This window comes from Vulpes lagopus, chromosome 8, assembly GCF_018345385.1.
Source record: "Vulpes lagopus strain Blue_001 chromosome 8, ASM1834538v1, whole genome shotgun sequence".
In the NCBI taxonomy this organism is placed as follows: Eukaryota; Metazoa; Chordata; class Mammalia; order Carnivora; family Canidae; genus Vulpes; species Vulpes lagopus.
Genome location: NC_054831.1, coordinates 46162563 through 46180661, shown reverse-complemented (window position 1 = coordinate 46180661; position 18099 = coordinate 46162563). Strand labels below are relative to the sequence as shown.

At 33.5% G+C, this 18099-nt stretch overlaps 1 protein-coding gene across 9 annotated transcripts in view; it reads right to left on the bottom strand.

Moving 5' to 3' along the window:
• The window catches only part of NBEA (neurobeachin), a 664605-nt gene that overhangs the window by 217291 nt on the left and 429215 nt on the right, over positions 1 to 18099 (bottom strand). For all 9 annotated transcript variants that reach the window (XM_041767622.1, XM_041767623.1, XM_041767626.1 and 6 more), the window contains 2 exons: positions 17090 to 17214; positions 1003 to 1146 (listed from right to left, as the gene is read on the bottom strand). In XM_041767622.1, the coding sequence (XP_041623556.1) occupies positions 1003 to 1146; positions 17090 to 17214 (269 nt within the window). The remainder of the gene's footprint in view (positions 1 to 1002; positions 1147 to 17089; positions 17215 to 18099) is intronic.

Here is an 18099-nt window from a genome sequence, read left to right as displayed (position 1 = left end):
TACAATTAACAAGAACATCTCTTCGATAAAATAGAGAATCTCTAACTGGCAGAAACATCGTTGGAGGTTTTCAGAAAGCATGCCAGATAATTTTGAGCACATTTCTGGAAACAAGAGTGCTATTTTGTAAACCAAATGATGAGTATAATTCCACTTTTCTATTGCCATCTGCCACCCGAACACTGTACAGGCTGAAAATACATAATTGAGGTAAAACCCAGCCACTTTTCGAGACTCTGAAGCAGGAGTTTTTAACTTGAGATCTAGTATATGATTCTATGGACTGTTTCCAGGGGTCAGGGAACGCTCTGAAGTTGTGTACAAAATTATATGTACACCTTCATGAAGCAATCTGTTTTCATCAGGTTCTCAAGGATGGTTTAAAACCCAAACAAGGTTATGGCCAACACGTATATCCATATTCACATATCCCACATGGTTGTTGCAGATTCTGCTCTCAATTGACCTTAGACCAGCACCAGGACAAGGTGAAAACAAGAATGTCTGCTAATGGTGGAGACCAGCAGTGTGGATATACAGAAAAGCACCAGGGACATTCTGAAGAGTGGCAGTAGCAGGGAAGACATGGCAAATTCGAGTGTCAGCTGACTGAAGTGGCCATTCTTCATAGTTGTTAGGAGGCTAGAGTCACAGGTAAGTCATTAAATCTATCATTCTGTCTCCCTTTCCAATTATTTAGGCAGTTAGATGGGACAACTTATGCTATGTACTATTTCTCCTGTATGAAAAAGTTGCTCCTCATTACAAAGAAAGTAGATGCAGTGATTCATTTATTATTAGTAAAACACGCATTTGTTTGGTAGGTACTTTCCTCTCTCTAATGCTAGAAGTGAGATGAAGTAAATTATTAATGTTCACATGATTCAGCATCGTTCCAACCACTGGCACCAACTCATTTGCCAAGAGATCGATCTTAAATTGGGGAACTTTGTGTGTAATTATTACTTACAACAAACAGAAGAAAGATACTTAAACATTTACCTGCAAGATTGTCGATTTCTTTCTCCTGCAGGAGACTTACTGCATCATCATCTCCTTCCAGCATAAGTTCTGTCTCTGCATTTTGATTCACTATTGCTTGACTTCTGAAGGTTTTCTTGGACTTTACCACATCTTCTTCAGTGCCTAATCACATTGGAAATATAAGAATTTAGGTTATTATGATTGTTTGGCTTTCAGTATTAAAAATAACCTATTACTTTCTGATAATTACATAACGCATTTACATAGGACTTTACAATTACAGAACATTTTTTACCTTCTTTATCTTGCTCAGTGTTTAAAATAACTGAGAAAGGCGGGGTGGTGGTGGTAATCAATAACTGACCCTTATCTACAGAGGAGGAAACAGGCTGAGAAAGCTCATTCCACATTGAGTGACCAAGAGTTGGCTGATGGTTGAGAAAATCTTTACTCTATAATTCCATGTCTTGGGGCTCTAAGATGACTTTTCTTTTGTGTGTGTGTGTGTGTGTGTGTGTGTGTGTGTGTGTGTTTGGTGAGACTTTATTTATTTTAATAAATTAATTTTTATTGGTGTTCAATTTACCAACATACAGAAAAACACCCAGTGCTCATCCCGTCAAGTGATGACCACTTTTCTATAAAAAATCTGTATCTCGGGATCCCTGGGTGGCGCAGCGGTTTGGCGCCTGCCTTTGGCCCAGGGCGCGATCCTGGAGACCCGGGATCGAATCCCACGTCAGGCTCCCGGTGCATGGAGCCTGCTTCTCCCTCTGCCTGTGTCTCTGCCTCTCTCTCTCTCTCTCTCTCTCTCTGTATGACTATCATAAGTAAATAATAAAATAAAATAAAATAAATCTGCATCTCATCACAAACTTGGTTTTCTGATACATAAAAGCACACAATTTTGCTCAACTATACTTTTGTGTGAATTAGATAATCAATTAGTCAGATCATTTTTGAAGATAGGTTAAGTATGAAGAAAACAAGAACATGCCCATATCTGAAAAGCAAAGTGGTTGTCACTGGGAGGCTACAACTGGGTGGAGTTACGCATGATGCAGACCTAAAATGTGCTGGACAAGAGCTAATTCCTTAACAGTCAGTGAAATCAATAATGTTTTTCTAAACTGATAGCCTTATTTTGTTATATAAAATAGCAGAGAGTGATCCCTGGGTGGCTCAGCGGTTTACTGCCTGCCTTTGGCCCAGGGCATGATCCTGGAGACCCAGATCAAGTCCCACGTCAGGCTCCCTGCATGGAGCCTGCTTCTCCCTCTGCCTGTGTCTCTGCCTCTCTCTCTCTGTCTCTCATGAATAAATAAATAAAATCTAAAAAAAAAAATAAAATAGCAGAGAAGGCCAAAAGTACAAAAACAAAGTCAGTCAGAAAAATTAAAATACAGCCAAGGCTGACCTAGCATTAACATGTCAATCGAGTAAAGGTTAGAAATTAAAATGCATTTGAATCCCTCATGCATTTGACTCAACAGATATAATTAATATTTATATTTCAATATTATATTTCTGTATTTTAAGAATAGCCACTTTAGCCACTTGTTTTGGCAGGTGATGATGTCTCTAAAATTATTTGAAGAGTAAGTAAACTTATGTATATGTAAGTTATATATATATAATTATAAACTATATATATAAATATTATATACATTATACCTATAAATATCATATATAAATTACATATATAAATATATATGGCTTAAAAATATCCTTATTTCCTATCACTTGAAGTTGGAATTCAAACTGGAAGAAAATGTAATTTACTGTGTTTTAGCTGTACTGGTAGTATATAGGTTTCAAGGAAGCACATTTCCTGGGAAAATACCTACACATTTCATTAGGTGTGGTGGATATATTCCTGAAAATGGGAGCCTAATAAATCACTTCTGGACGGTGGTGTTGTATCATAGATCTAGGGACTGTTAAGGTGTTTGTGTACATATGCAATCACTCTCCAAATCTTGTCATGCTCTTTGCCAAAATTCCCTCCAGTTAACAATTAACAATACTTTTGGTGCATTCTCTCGGGCTCAGTGTAGGACTTCTGACAGTCCATTACTGTCTGCGATATCTACCCAACCATTTTCTTGGAAGTACATCTAGCTGCCCTAAAGCTTGCATTATAAAACTATTAGCCTCTTTCATTGCAACTTGCACGCTTCTTTTGTCAGGATTTCAGAGCCAATTCTGTTTGCTAGAACATTAATAAGTTGGCTCATAAGTAGCACATACATGAGTAAAACACATGTGAGGAACACCATCATGTCACAAAAGCCCTATAGAATGTTACTGTCAGAGAGGTATAGTCTATCATCCTAATTCTTACTGGATAATAGCATTTGGAAAGCATGGTTAAAATATAGCTTAACAACATAAAGTAATAGATTGTTAAATATATTTTTTGATAAATACTCCAGAAACAAACAGTATTATTACAATTCAATGCTACATGGGATGTCAGGGGCATTAAATGGCTTATATGTATATTTTTCTTCCACTGGCCCACAGATGATTCTTACTTTTGGAATAAAAGATTGAGGACTCATTACTGAATGCTCCAGAACTTCATTTTAATTTTATTTGGTTTCTTGATGATACAAAGCCAGGAAAACAGAACTCTTCTAGGGGTAGCTATCTTTGTAATTTGTTTGCCTCTTGGGTAGTAACTTAATTTGAGACACTCAGAGCTTACATCATCTGAGAACAAAAAAGGCAAGTCCAATCATTAATAGCTGAGAAGCCTCTCTTGAGGTCTTTATAGCCATATTTCTATTAGACATATGCAGCTTGGTATTCCTAATTACACTTCCCTTACTGAATGAATCATCTACTGCTTCTCCACCTCCCCCAATTTTGATGAACCCATTTATCTAAGCCACAAACCTAGGGGTCATCCCGGAAGGTGACCACCATGGCCCTGGCTCAGGCCACTACTCTTTGGTCTAGAGGTTTTCAGGAGCTCCATTATTCAGAGCATCCCCCATATTTTTGTCAGAGTGATTATTACAAAGCAAAAATAAGTGGAAGATATTTTCCTCCTGTATAATATTTCCTCCCAATCAAGAACACTTAGTGCAAGGCTTATATGATGGGAGTCCAATCTAAATTCCTTAGCGTGGCTGGTCAAGACCTTTTATGCTCTCATCATCAGTTTTGTGTCATCTTTTCTTGCTCCCCTGTTAGCAATGCTACACCATTTATAGCTTCCAAAATATGTCCTTAGACCTTTTTACCTGGACTAATAGTATTTCTTCTGTATGGTATGTTCCTTCCTTCCTCCTTTTTGGGGCTTGTCCTATCTGATCTTTAGGTGCCTTTCCAAGCCAACTGATCTGCACTTTCACAGTTTACACAGAACTCTACCCTGCTGTACAGGTGTCATCTGTTATGTGTTTGTCTTCTCGACTGGGCTACAGCTTCATTTCTGCAGCCTCAGTGTGGGGCACTCAGGGGATGTGTAACACAGATTTGCTGAATGGAGTTCAAGTCTACCCACCCTGTGTTCTCTTCTCTGATTTCTTAGGGTAAGTTTGTGTGCTCCTTCTCTGATTCTTGCACCACACCTTATAAATCCTATTACTGGAGCTATAGGTATTGTAACTGGTTGTTTGCTTGTTGTCTCCACACAGCCTGAAAGCTCCCCGATTATTGCCAGCCTAGCCTGCTTCTGTCTTCGTATTCTCAGTTCTTAGCACATTGCCTGTCACAGAGCAAGCCCTCACATATGCTGAATAAATGAATAAACTGAGACATGAAAGTTACCTCTGGGTATTTCTTAATCTGAAGAGGCTAAGCTTTCTCAGAGTCTTGGTGATTTGCCTCCAGTGTGGGGACAAACTAGAGAATTTATGTATTTACACGAAAGGGAGGTTGGTTCTTTATAGGAAATAATCAATAAAACTCTTTAAGTAGAGTCAGCCTGATAAAACAAATTTTTCTTGTGCACAACCACCCATGTTTAATCTGCTTTGTCATTATGAAAAAAGCTTTACATTAGTCTTACATTGTTAAAATTGAAATCTACAAATAAAGTAAACATAGTCAAAGGAAGGTGAGCTCTGAAATGTATATTAAGCTTTCAGTTTCATTCTCTCTAATTTTAAAACAATAAAACAATAATGTCTTTAAAAGGCATATGGTAAACTGATCCATACCAACATACTGAACTTACCATCCCTGTTGTAGTGTTATAATTGGAGCTCAGTAAAATTCCTGATTTTATGGTACTGCATGAAACATTTATCTAAATTAAAGTGTACAAGATCCAAAGGTGCTTTTCAATTGTAATATCTTTTATGAATTAGAGTTTCATTCATCAAAATTACAAGCAAAAAGAGGTAAGGTCTCAAAGGGCTGTCTCATTACAAGGCTTATAAACACTGTCCTTAGAAAGAATTGGTTTAACACCCAACAAATCAAAATCTGATTGGGAAGAGAATTTATTTGAGATCATCTATCTTCAGAAGACATGTTGCACTGAGTGCACTTCTTGGCCTCTTTAGCCATTCATCAAGAAATTAACAAGCGAATACTACAAACCACCAGAACTCTCTAAATTTGAGAATATGAATTATGTGTGAAATTGGATAGAATAGGCATATATACTTATTTTCTCAGAAAACATCAAAATGCCATAAATTGGAAAGGTTCAGGAGTAATAAAATGCCACCAAGTTATAGATTAATCCAAATCCAAAATTATTTTTATGTTATTTTCCACATCATGTCACAAATAACTACAAGCATTCTATACCCATTAGATTTCTTAGTAAATATATATGCTTATAGCTCTGTATATGAAAATGTTTTATCTAATACAAAATAATGTTACACAAACCTAAATAAAGTTCTTCTTTCATTAAATTTATCTTAATAAACAGGAACCATGTAAAACAAAGTATATTTTAAAACTGCAGTAACAAGAGAATTAAAACGTATTATCTTTTAAATAAGTCAAAATATAGAAATGACAAATTGGAGACATTAAGTTATCTTTTTTTTTGACATTAAGTTATCTTAATAATATTCAGAGAATGTATGTCTATCTGGAAAGTTGGGACCATCAAGGCAAGGAATTATTTTATGTGTCCTTTTTTTTAAACTAATAATTATAAACAGTTAATATAAAGAAAAAGACTACATAGTAGTTTGAGGAATTATTCTATACATACTCTTTATAGCTCTACAACATTTATACCAATAAAGATAAAATGTAATTTACAGCAATAGGGAAGCTGTAGATTATATGTGTGGCTAATGTACACAGAGAAAAGATATAAATCTGTAACAAGCCAATTTTAGCAGAGAATCATCTTCATTTGCTTCAATGTGGATAGAACTGGAGGGTATTATGTTGAGTGAAGTCAATCGGAGAAGGACAAACATTATATGGTCTCATTCATTTGGGGAATATAAAAAATAGTGAAAGGGAATAAAGGGGAAAGGAGAGAAAATGAGTGGGAAATTATCAGTGAGGGTGACAGAACATGAGACACTCCTAACTCTGGGAAACGAACAAGGGGTAGTGGAAGGGGAGGTGGGCGGGGGGGTGGGGGTGATTGGGTGACGGGCACTGAGGGGGGCACTTGACAGGATGAGCACTGGGTGATATGCTATATGTTGGCAAATCGGACTCCAATAAAAACTCATACAAAAAAATTATCTTCTTACCAGTTTTATACTATTGCTATTTATTTTTCACTAAGTATGGAAATATGGATTTAATTTATTAAAAATTATATATGTATGGGAACACCTGGGTGGCTTAGTGGATGAGTGTCTGCCTTTGGCTCAAGGCCTGATCCTAGGATCTGGGATCGAGTTCTGCATTGGGCTCCCTGAGAGGAGCCTGCTTCTCCCTCTGCCTGTGTCTCTGCCTCTCTCTCTCTCTCTCTGTGTCTCTCATGAATAAATAAATCTTTTTAAAAAAATGATATATGTGTGTATGTGTCTATCTATCTAATCCGAACCTATTATGTAAGAATACATTTTCAACATTATTTGATCTGTACAACTAAATACATGGTCTATGATTCATGATTTGGCCGCTACTTCTTTAACCTCACTATTTTACCAACTTGGTATCTTCATATCTTATATTCCCCAAGAGCTGGATGCTTCTGTTCCCAAACAAGCAAAACTTTTTCAAGCTTTGAAATCTGACAAATGTAATTTCTTTTACATGGAATTCTTTTACTTGCCTTGTTCTTCAAGGCTCAGTGTAGTTGATCATTCCCTATTCTGTATTAAACTGTTTACCTAACAAATAAATCACAATTTATTATTCTGATTTTTTGATATTTTTTCCTGGAGTCTTTTATTTAGGTATTATCTTATCAGATACGTGTCAGATATCAAACAGAGTGGCAATCCATACATGTTGAAGCAGACTCTCCTGCTTCTCTCCTTCTGAGCAGAGAATGAGGGGCTCGATCCCAGGACCCTGAGATCAACACCTGAGCTGAAGGCAGAAGCTTATTAACCAACTGAGACACCCAGTGCCCCAAGATTTGCAATTCTAACTTCATTTTTCCCTCAAATATTTATTAAGAACATATATATTTTAAAGATTTTATTTATTTATTCATGAGAGATAGAGAGAGAGAGAGGCAGAGACACAGGCAGAGGGAGAAGCAGGCTTTATGCAGGGAGCCTGACATGGGACTCGATCCTGGGTCTCCAGGATCAGGCTTTGGGCTGAAGGCGGCGCTAAACCACTGAGCCACCCAGGCTGCCCAAGAACATATTTTAAAAAGATATTTAGACCAATCTCTTGACTTCAGTTACTCCATCCGTGAAAGAGGAATAAGTATTTATCAACCACACTCCCCTAGGGTTACTGCAATGGTAAAATGAGACACTGGATATTAAAATACTTTGAAACGTGTGAAGCTTATTTACATAATAAGCTTTCAAAAGTGCTTATTAAAATTTTGGTAAAATACATAAATTAGCAAGAGATGTTAGAAAAGTTTACTAAGTATAACTTAAAATTGAACAAGAATACAGCCAGTGCTTTATTGTTTATAATGATTCTTCTAAAATTTATATAAAGGAGGAAGAAGGCGGGCTGATGTGAGAATTAAAATACTCAAGATAATTCATGCATGTAAGGTCTCAATACAATGCTTAACCAACAACAGGTATTCAACAAATAACGGTTTGCTTTCCTTCAGTTAGGATTAATCTTTTTCCCTCTGCCATGCTGTCATTACTCTGTTTATATTCACTACAATGAAATACGAGCCTTCAGCTCCTCCATTGATTGTATACTCGCTGAAGACAGGAAGGCTAGCTTGTAGGCAGGTGCCATGAAGTGCCTGTGAAATTGAATGGAGTGTAAACAGCTTATATTAAATATTATTTCCTCCCAATAACCATAATATTCATCTAAAGATATTATTACATAAAACTACACAAGCATCTATGTATTTGACATGTGTTTTTGATTTTGTATACCAGTATGTTAAAAATATAAAAATTGTTACTATCTTAGAAATCTGAAGGGGAAGAACAGGTTTCTCAGCAAAGGTGATACCAAAATTTGCTTTAGAGAATTATATATAGAAAATGCATTTAATATATACTTGTCTTCCATCATTGGAAGAGAATAGGAAGAATGGAAATTTAGTCTCATTTCAATTTCATCTAAATGTAACATTAGGAAAAATTCTAATGTTTCTAAACATCTGGAAGTCAGTTTCACAAAATGACATACTTTTGTGAAAGAGAAATTCTTTTCAATATTCACCACTTCACGATAGACTGTAAAATGTGTTTTGACAAAATCTACCCCTATGTAAATAAGATAAAATGCTGCAATTCAATGTCAGTTATACTTCAACAATAAAAAAATGCTGCAATTCTTTTTCAAAACTAAATGCTTTCCTTTAGAAGTACTGATGTATGAATTCCTTGGGATATTTTAAAATAAATAAAATTTCCTCATTAAAGCTGAAATCTGAGCAACGAATACTTTTACAGAATAGTGGTTTTAGTGCCTCTAAGTGATATTATTTAATTTTCACTGGAAGGAAAAGATTTTAAGATAAATATACCTCTCAACTAATTACATTAGATATGGTGACATGTTATCATGCAATAATACGTACAAATCTATTACTGAAGACTTTAGAGTTTTGAACATTTCAAATAAGATAAAAGAATGTTTTTTACTATATTGGGAAACCTATGACTAAAAAATATTTTATATTGACCTTAACATGATATGAAAGCAGTAGATACATATATATACACAATACTCATTATTAGCTTACTAAAAAGTAAATATTTTTCTTTGTAAATAATTAAATTCAAAATTAAATTTTGTTTTTGACTTGATAGCACATAGTATTTCTTTCCTTAAGAAACATAAATAATGCTGACATAAAAGGAAAGACTTACCAGAGATTAAGGACTAAAAGAATCATGGTTTATATAGAACAGGATTTAAAAAAAATCCAGACTTTCCAGTAGAAACATCCTCACAATAAAAACTGCTAGTGATACTGAATGAAAACACTACTACAAATTTCAAGTATCTTTTTTCTCTTTTATACCTGATGCTGAGTCAGGAGACTCACTTCATCAACACAAAATCATTTTATGAAAGCAAGTGTTTTCACAAATGAAATGGATGGTTTCTATTTGCAGTTTCAAATACACTTTAAGTAGAAATCTGAATGGTTATTGGCCAGATTTCATAAACACAGATAAGATATCTGGACAGTTCAGACATCAAATTCCTCCTTTCTTAGTTGGGTATTTTAGTCTGAATGCATTAAATTTAACCATGGTTCTCACTTCATTTTTGTTGATTGAGAATATATCGAACAATCCAAAATAGATATTATTTTATTTTATTTTATTTTATTTTCAAAATAGATATTATTTTAAACTACCAAAAAACTAAAAACCCAAGATACCAGATTCAAATTTATAATAAACTTTATTCAGAAATCAAAATCCTTGCCTCAATCAATAATTGATGTTCCTTATGGTCCATATTAGCACATCCTTACATCACATAAAATTAGAGTGCAGCATCCTCTGTGTTTTTACCGGTGAAGAACTTGTACAGACTTCTGTTTGCTTTAAACTAGACAAACGTTGTATCTGCAGGTAAGCTGTCCTCTGAAAAGCTCGAGGAGAATGTTCAGTGATATAGCAAAATGTAGAATTAGCAGTATAGGCGTTAATTAAGATACAGTGTTTGTAGAAATTATTCTAAGTGGTAAATTCTTATTCAGATTAGTTATGCTTGTAAACGATTTACTGGACTATAAGAAATAAAATAAGAAAATGGCCACCTAACATCAACAGTTATTGCTCAGTGGAAAAGGACAGCAAGGACACTTGCAAGTAAAAGAATTGGATCAATATTAACGTGATTTTCATTTCATGCTTCCCCAACTCCAGTAAGCTGACAATATACCCTGATTATGTGAACTGCCTCGGAGTAACAGAGAAAAGGTTATTAGAGCAAGAGGTGGAAATGGAATGCACTTTTTATATTGACAGGCCTGCTAATAGAGTATACTGATTTTCCAAGACATGCAATGCATTTTTACAATTTAGTTCTGACAGCAAAACTGGAATTTCATTTATTCCTAATTCAAAATATTCATATGTAAGCAATATTTCTTAGAGAGGACCAGCAAAGGGGATATTCTCAAACAGCATTTTTAGACTGAAAAAAATGCAATTAAAAAGGTGCAAGAAAATATTATTGAATTTAAGTGCAGCACTATGTAAGTATAAGAGGCTAACTTAATAAGCTGCCTAATGGACTGAATGTAGAAAACTGCATTCTGTGCTCTTTAAAGGAAATTCGATAAACCACATTTTAAGAATATACATGATGATAAATGTAGAATCCCTGTGCATTTTTAGACTGGATATTACTTGGTAGGGTTTTGATTAGTCATGAAGTTAGGGTAATTTTTAAATATTTGAACTAGGATTTTATTATATTAAAAATCACATGGCACACTTTACTTGTGGAAAAAAATGCTAAAAGCTTGAGGGGAATATAGAAAACTTGGGGCAGTTTGGAATCCTTTAAATAACATACAGAGAAAAGATGATGCATTATTCATCTTTGTGATTATTTGAGTACACAGCATAGTGTTTGGCTCCTGTGTTAAAGTGCACTTAGAAGAAGACTAGCATGAAATAAGTCCATCAAAAACAGCAAAGGCAGCTACTTTACATGGCTGTAAGTGACTTTCATCCCCACTCTGTACTTTTCTGGCACTTTCTAGATTTTCTACAACGAGCATGTTTCTCGGAAGGAAGGAAGGAAGGAAGGAAGGAAGGAAGGAAAGGGAAAAGAACTAAAGAAAACTTGTGTCATGACTCAAGAGGAGTAGAGGGCAGATAAGTAGCAGAATGGCAGGAAGAAAGTTTTGGCAATCCTGGGAATGAAAGTAAAGATGACTCAAACAACTTAAAGGAGGGCTAAGAGGGTGGGCACGCTTCCCCTTGCAGTGGGTGGCATCAACCTGGGGGAATGATGAACCTCTTGGGGGAGGTTTTTCTTTGAAAAGCCTGTCACACAATTCAGTGTGGAAAGTTTACTTTAATACCCCCAGAAATGGGAGTGGGAGATATTTTGGCTAGATAAGCAACTGGCTCAGAGACTGAAAGAAAAAAATTAACAAAAATTTCTCTTTAATTATTAAAAGAATGTAATAGCTATGAGATGGTCCTGATATAGGTTATTTAGAGCATTTTTAAAAACACACAGAGCATTTTAAACTACATTTTTAAAATGACACAGGAAATGTATGCTGTAAATGACACGAAATTCATCTGTACTGGTATGTCTTTATGGATTATATAACTTCATAGGCTACAAGAGTAAGCCAAAATTTAACAGGTAAGCTTGAAAGTGGGGACATTTTCAATAATGCTCTTGCTTTTAAGAGTCTGCGTCTCCTTCTGACTGCTCCCTCCTGCTCATGCTTTCACCTGCTCTCTCTCTCTCTATTAAATGAATAATAAAAAAATTAAATCTTAAAAAAAGAGAACCAAAGGGTTAGACAATCATATGATATTAAAATAAGAAGCTGGCACCAAAAAGAGCTAAAAGACGGCCCCCTGCATTTCTTTTTCTCCCTCTCTTTTAGAAGAGTTTGTATCATTAACTTTTCAGTGGATTATTTTACACATAATCAGATCACCTAGTTCATTCCAGACATGGAGCATCAATTAATAATATGCCAGTTAAAATGGAGTTATTGATGAAGAGTAAGAAGATGTTTACTAGTGTTTTTACATAAGGCAAACAGGCTATTAAGTAAAAAAGACTAAATCATATTTCTCAAATATGTTAACTCTTTTTTTTCTTTTTTTTTATTTTGTTTTATTTTATTTTTTTATTTATTTTATTTATTTTTATTTATTTTTATTTTTTTTATTCAAATATGTTAACTCTTAAAAGAGAAGTCAGATAATTAGCTTCTTAACAATTTTTATAGATGCATTAGTACTTTTTATTCTCAGCAGTTTCCTTATTTCTGCAAGTATCACGTTACAGTAGCCATGCATATACCATCAAAACTAATTTAATTCCAGATTCATTACAGAGCTGCTTTTTATTCATCAAGGTCATATCTTGATGGCTTCACAAGCTTAGATAAATCAGGTGTTAAGCAGACACATCTCTGAGGAACCTAAGGATATTCTCATTTGCAGTTCTCAGCATATCTTATTATTTATTGCCAAAGAAATGACTGATTAACTTTGTCATCTTTGCTCCATGTTTTTTTTCCTTCCAGCTGAAGCATCCTGCCCTCTTCTGTGATGCCTGATCAGACCTATTTAAGATGATGTCTTTGATCACAAACATGGGGGAACTTGCAGTCTTAGGCTTTGATGAAATGTTGTTCCACTATAATTTTATGGAAGGGAAACAGAGTCCTAAATGATAATTGACAGTCAACAAAAACAACCAAACTTATTAAGATTTTGCACATTTTTTTTGACAGCATAATCTTTAAGCACCAGAAATGCACCAGAAGTTAACTAGTCTAGCTTTTATTTAAACTTATAAACTATATACAAACCCTCCCTCTTCAATCATTTCCTCATTAGCTAATTTGCCCTGAAGAACACCCTGCAGGTCAGAAGATGAATTTATGAGTTTTAAAATATTTTCCTTATATTCTCCCTTATGATCTATAAAGTTCCCAGTGATTGGTTAAATTTGCACTTACATGAAATTTTATAATTAGAAAACACCTACATAACATACTTAATACATACAAAATTAGAACATTAAACATCAGGAAAATCACATGCCTCTAGGTTTTTATTAATCATATTCCAACACCAAGGCTGAAAGTACATCAAATCACACCAAATCTTTTGCACATGACAACCTCATAAATTATTCAACTCATTAGTATTACTAAGAAGCATGAAAAACTCCATCAGTATTAAGGATGTTTTCCAACAGAAAAAGGTCAACCAAAAGTTTTAATAATGAAATTGAAGGGAAAGCTTTTCAAAGTCAGTATGAAACAAAATTATTATCCTTTGTGTCTTTTTGAAAATATATTTAATTCTGATTATTTGCTCATATAAAAGAAAGCACTGTAAATATATCTGCCTTGTGGCTTCACATAAATTGTCTGAAAAGAATGTCCAAATTATGGATAAGTGTCCCTGCCCATCATGTGAGAGTTTAACTATAATTTAATCTAAATGTTTGAATTTAGGGAAAAACCAAGTGATATAAATATTTTAAATAAAATACCATGTCTGCTAATTCAGTTTCAGTTCTATTACATGAATATAGGCTCACAATCTTGAAACTTAGTATACCATAGGAACAACCTGACCAGTGTTCAAATCCCAGGGACTGCTTTGATTGCCATGTAAATATTCCCTGTTTAAGTAATTTAAAGTTATTTCCTCAGTGTGTACAACTTGTTTAAAATTCTGAAAACTTTGATCACTGACTCAAACACTTTTAGCCATATCAAAAGTTCCATTTATTAAATATCCTTCTGTCCCTAAAAGAATTTTGTTGCTACAATGTAGATGAATACAAAATTATTCTTCAGGAAAGATTATAGCAGAGTTCCTGCACATTAAATGCCTAACTTTCAAGGTAGAATGTATAGGGAGATTGAAATAGTGTGATTATTTAACAGAGGAAGGAACACAACGAATTTCAATTTGTCCTAGGAGCCCTCTCAAAATGTGAAGGTTTGTACAATAAATATACCTTGTCTATATCTACACAAACGAAAGAGTTCAATTATTTGGATGTTAGTCTACACACTGCTAGACTTTATGACACTTAAACACATTTAAATGTTTAAAAATGGCAGGCACAGTGGCTAGATGATGGGCTGAATTTCTGACTTTTATATGGATGTTCTAGCAATATGTGATACAAAAGCTTTATTTAAAACACAAATATTTTTTCAATTAAGGTTTTTAACATTTATTTTATTGGATGACAGGCTTTGTAATAATTACTGATATTTACATCCTATTCTGAAGAAATTAATTTATATATAGGTTAGGAGGCAAATTATAAGTTTGGAGGATGATTCAATACTACATTTTTCTCTTGGCAGTTTGTAATTCCTCCTTCTATTTCTTTTCTTTTCTTTTTTTAAAGATTTATTTATTTGAGCAGAGGGAGAAAGATGGAGGGAGGGACAGAGGCAGAAGGAGAGAGAATCTCAAGCGGACACCCTGCTGAGTGCAGAGCCCCATGTGGGGCTCGATCCCATAACTCTGAGATCATGACCTGAGCCAAAATCAAAAGTTGGACCCTTAACCAACTGAGCCACCCCAGAGCCCTGCCTCCTATTTCTATAAAAAGATCACACCAGGGAGTACTTTCCCACTCATTCTTCACAATCATCCATGATTTATTCCCTACTCTCTACATGGTTCCAAAAATCCACTGATGTGAACTGTGATGAAGATTGAAGGGGTATGCTCTTGAGGCACAATCATTTTGTTCTCCTTTGTCTTCCATTACATGACCTTAATCCTGAGAATGACCTGATAATAACTCTTGTATAGGTACCATATAGCTTTCCTGAATATTTTATGGCATACATATGGTCTTTGTTCTAAATATGAATAAAATAACATACCTTTCTTTCGTTGTATAAAAGAACCCAACTCAAGAGAGATAGTAAGTTCTGAATATTGATGATGGTGATCCATTATTTAAAATTTATAAACTGCTACATATTTTAAATATTCTATCAGATGTCTTCAAAGATTTTAAGGTAAAAGATTTTAAAATTTGTTTCTGACATATTTTAACAATGGATTAATAAAAGAGATATTTTATAAATTAAACAAAGTATTCAATTTTACAGAGAACCAAAATATTTTTTTTCTAAGAGACTCTTTAAAAGCAACCTATAGAATGCTGAATGCAGTATAATGTAGATCCTATATAATTAATCCATTGACAATTCAGTATCACTAATTATGTCAATTTAGCCTAAGTCTGTTACAAATTGTCTTAGATATTTCTATTTTCAAATGGCATGCATTGGAATAAGTTGGTTAAAAGTCTAAATTACTGGGTATATGAAATGAAATTTTAATAATTTTAAGGTCATGTTATAAAGTATGGCACTTTAAGTAGATTTTAAGTAAAATCTCTTCTACAGAGCATAAAGATAACACCTCATTTTAAGCATAAAAATAATACTTCAACTCAAGTTTAAATCCTTAGTTGCCCAAATCCCATAGGTGGATTCTCTTGTTGATTAAAGAAATTCCCTATAGTACTGGTCAACTCTAAGGTTTTTTTCTAGCATGTTCTTTCTTTCAGTTAATTTTTTTCTATGTAAATTTATGTTGTAACTTTTATCTTAGGCGTAATAGCTTCATATGAAATCCTTATGTCTTTAATTTTGTTTGAGTCTTAGTTATATCAATTCAGTCTATTTGCACAACAAATTTTAAAAGCTTTGCACATTTTCTCTTTATCAGGATTAAGTATTTTCTCTGTTTAATCCATCAAGAACATGAATAGTTATGAATATTATAAACTATGGTAAATTTTAAAACATATGGCTGACTTATCATACTCAAGTAAATGAAAATTAACATGAGAATATAACACAAGTATTATAAGAATAAAAGTGGTTAATAACAAAAATGTATAAATAGTGTTCACTAATGGTATTTTCTGAGTATACAGAGTTTATAAAATTTTGAGATGATAAATCACACTTAAACTTGTTAGAGCACTTAAAAAGTGATAAAATAGTCCTATTATACTTATTGGCAGACAGTAATTTAATATAGTAGTATTTTCATTAAATCACAAAAAATTTTGTTATTTTATATTTATTATACATTTCTTAAAGGACAAATTAGGGTATACTTCTACTGTAGTATGATAGTTGATAATATCTTTAATGTGAGATGGTCTTTTTTAAACTTTATTTGTAACCCAATGGAGGACTGGGAACTTAGACATATTATAGCAGGATTTATTATTATTATTATTTTTTTAGATTGAAAGGAATAGTATAGTAGTAAAATAGAGAATGTCATATAATGAGATTATCAATAAGACATTTGTTTTAGTTAAATACACAAACATGTGTATGTATATATACAAGTAGAAATGCTAAACATACGTATATATATTTCACATATATATGTAATATTCACATAGTATGCATGAGTGTGTGTGTACACATATACAAATTATACAGGAAAATATTTAAGTCTGAGTATTCAGTTACAGTTGTATATATTTTTTATACCTTGCATCTTGGTCACCAAAGCTTGAAAGACACTGGAAAAGAAACTGACTTTACTCTTGTTTTAGGCTGTATGAGACGGATGTGGGTAATAACTAGTTATATAGACACTGTACTCTATTAAGAAGTTGAAAGGTCTAAAATATATCATGGGTGAAATACTGGGTTGATTAAGTGTCACCTATATGATGCTGAAGGATAAAGCAGTACATGGTATTTTTGATTTATGACGTAGACAATTTTAAACGCTAGTAAAAAAAATGAATTATCAACCATAAAGAGTTGTCATACCCAGAGTATTTTTGTATAAGAGGCATTGGTACTGACCATACTCTACTGCCGCTTTGAGCAGTGCTTCAGCATGAGTGGAGCCAAATGCATTACGAACAAACCGTCTCCTTCGACGAAGATCATCCTCCCAGTAATCCAAGCGCCAGAAATCATGCAGTTGACTAGGAATGAGTAAATAAACAGTAGTCACTGTTAATAACAATGTAAAATGGGAAATACATTTTTTACATAACATTAAAGTTTTATTTTCTTGATCTTAATGGAAAACCAAGATGATTTTTGAGATATATATATTTTACAATTGTGTCTACATACATATGTTTCCTGTACAAACGACCAAAACTTAAAATAATAACATTCTCATATTTTAAGCATTGTAATACCCAGTTCCGCTTTCTCTACAATGTTCTTCCTTCTACTAAAAGCATTAATAATGGGGAGTTTAGTAACAAATGTAGCATCAAATTACAAGTATTAATGGCACAGTTTTCATTCTTTTACACTGTTTTTAATAAGGCTTGTAAATCACAGGATAGACCTCACTACAAATAGTTTGCAATTTAATGACCATGGTTTCTTAGTAGACTGAATTAAGAACCATAAAATATTGCCCAGTTGGATTTGGTGGAACAATGATTAAAATAATGTGCTGAAATATTCATTGAAATAATTCCCTGCTGCCCACAGCAACCTGAGAAAAGTGCAATTTTATCCATTATTAATAATACTGAATTACAGCTGCAAAAAATTCCACTATGTGGTAATTGTCTTGGTAAATTATTATTCTAACACTAACAGAGTCCTTGGATGATTTTACCACTTTCAGCTAATATAAACCATTAACAATCACACCTTTCATTGGGTAATATTGCCTACACCATGTTATGCTCTAAACCAGTATTAAAAATCCACAAGATATTTCAAGAAACTATTGAAATTTGTTCATCATATATCAGTGGAATGTTTCATGATATAATTTTTGTTTTCAATTTAATTTCAATAAACACTGGTGATAAATGCTACTGTTTGAGAAGTCTGTTTTTCTC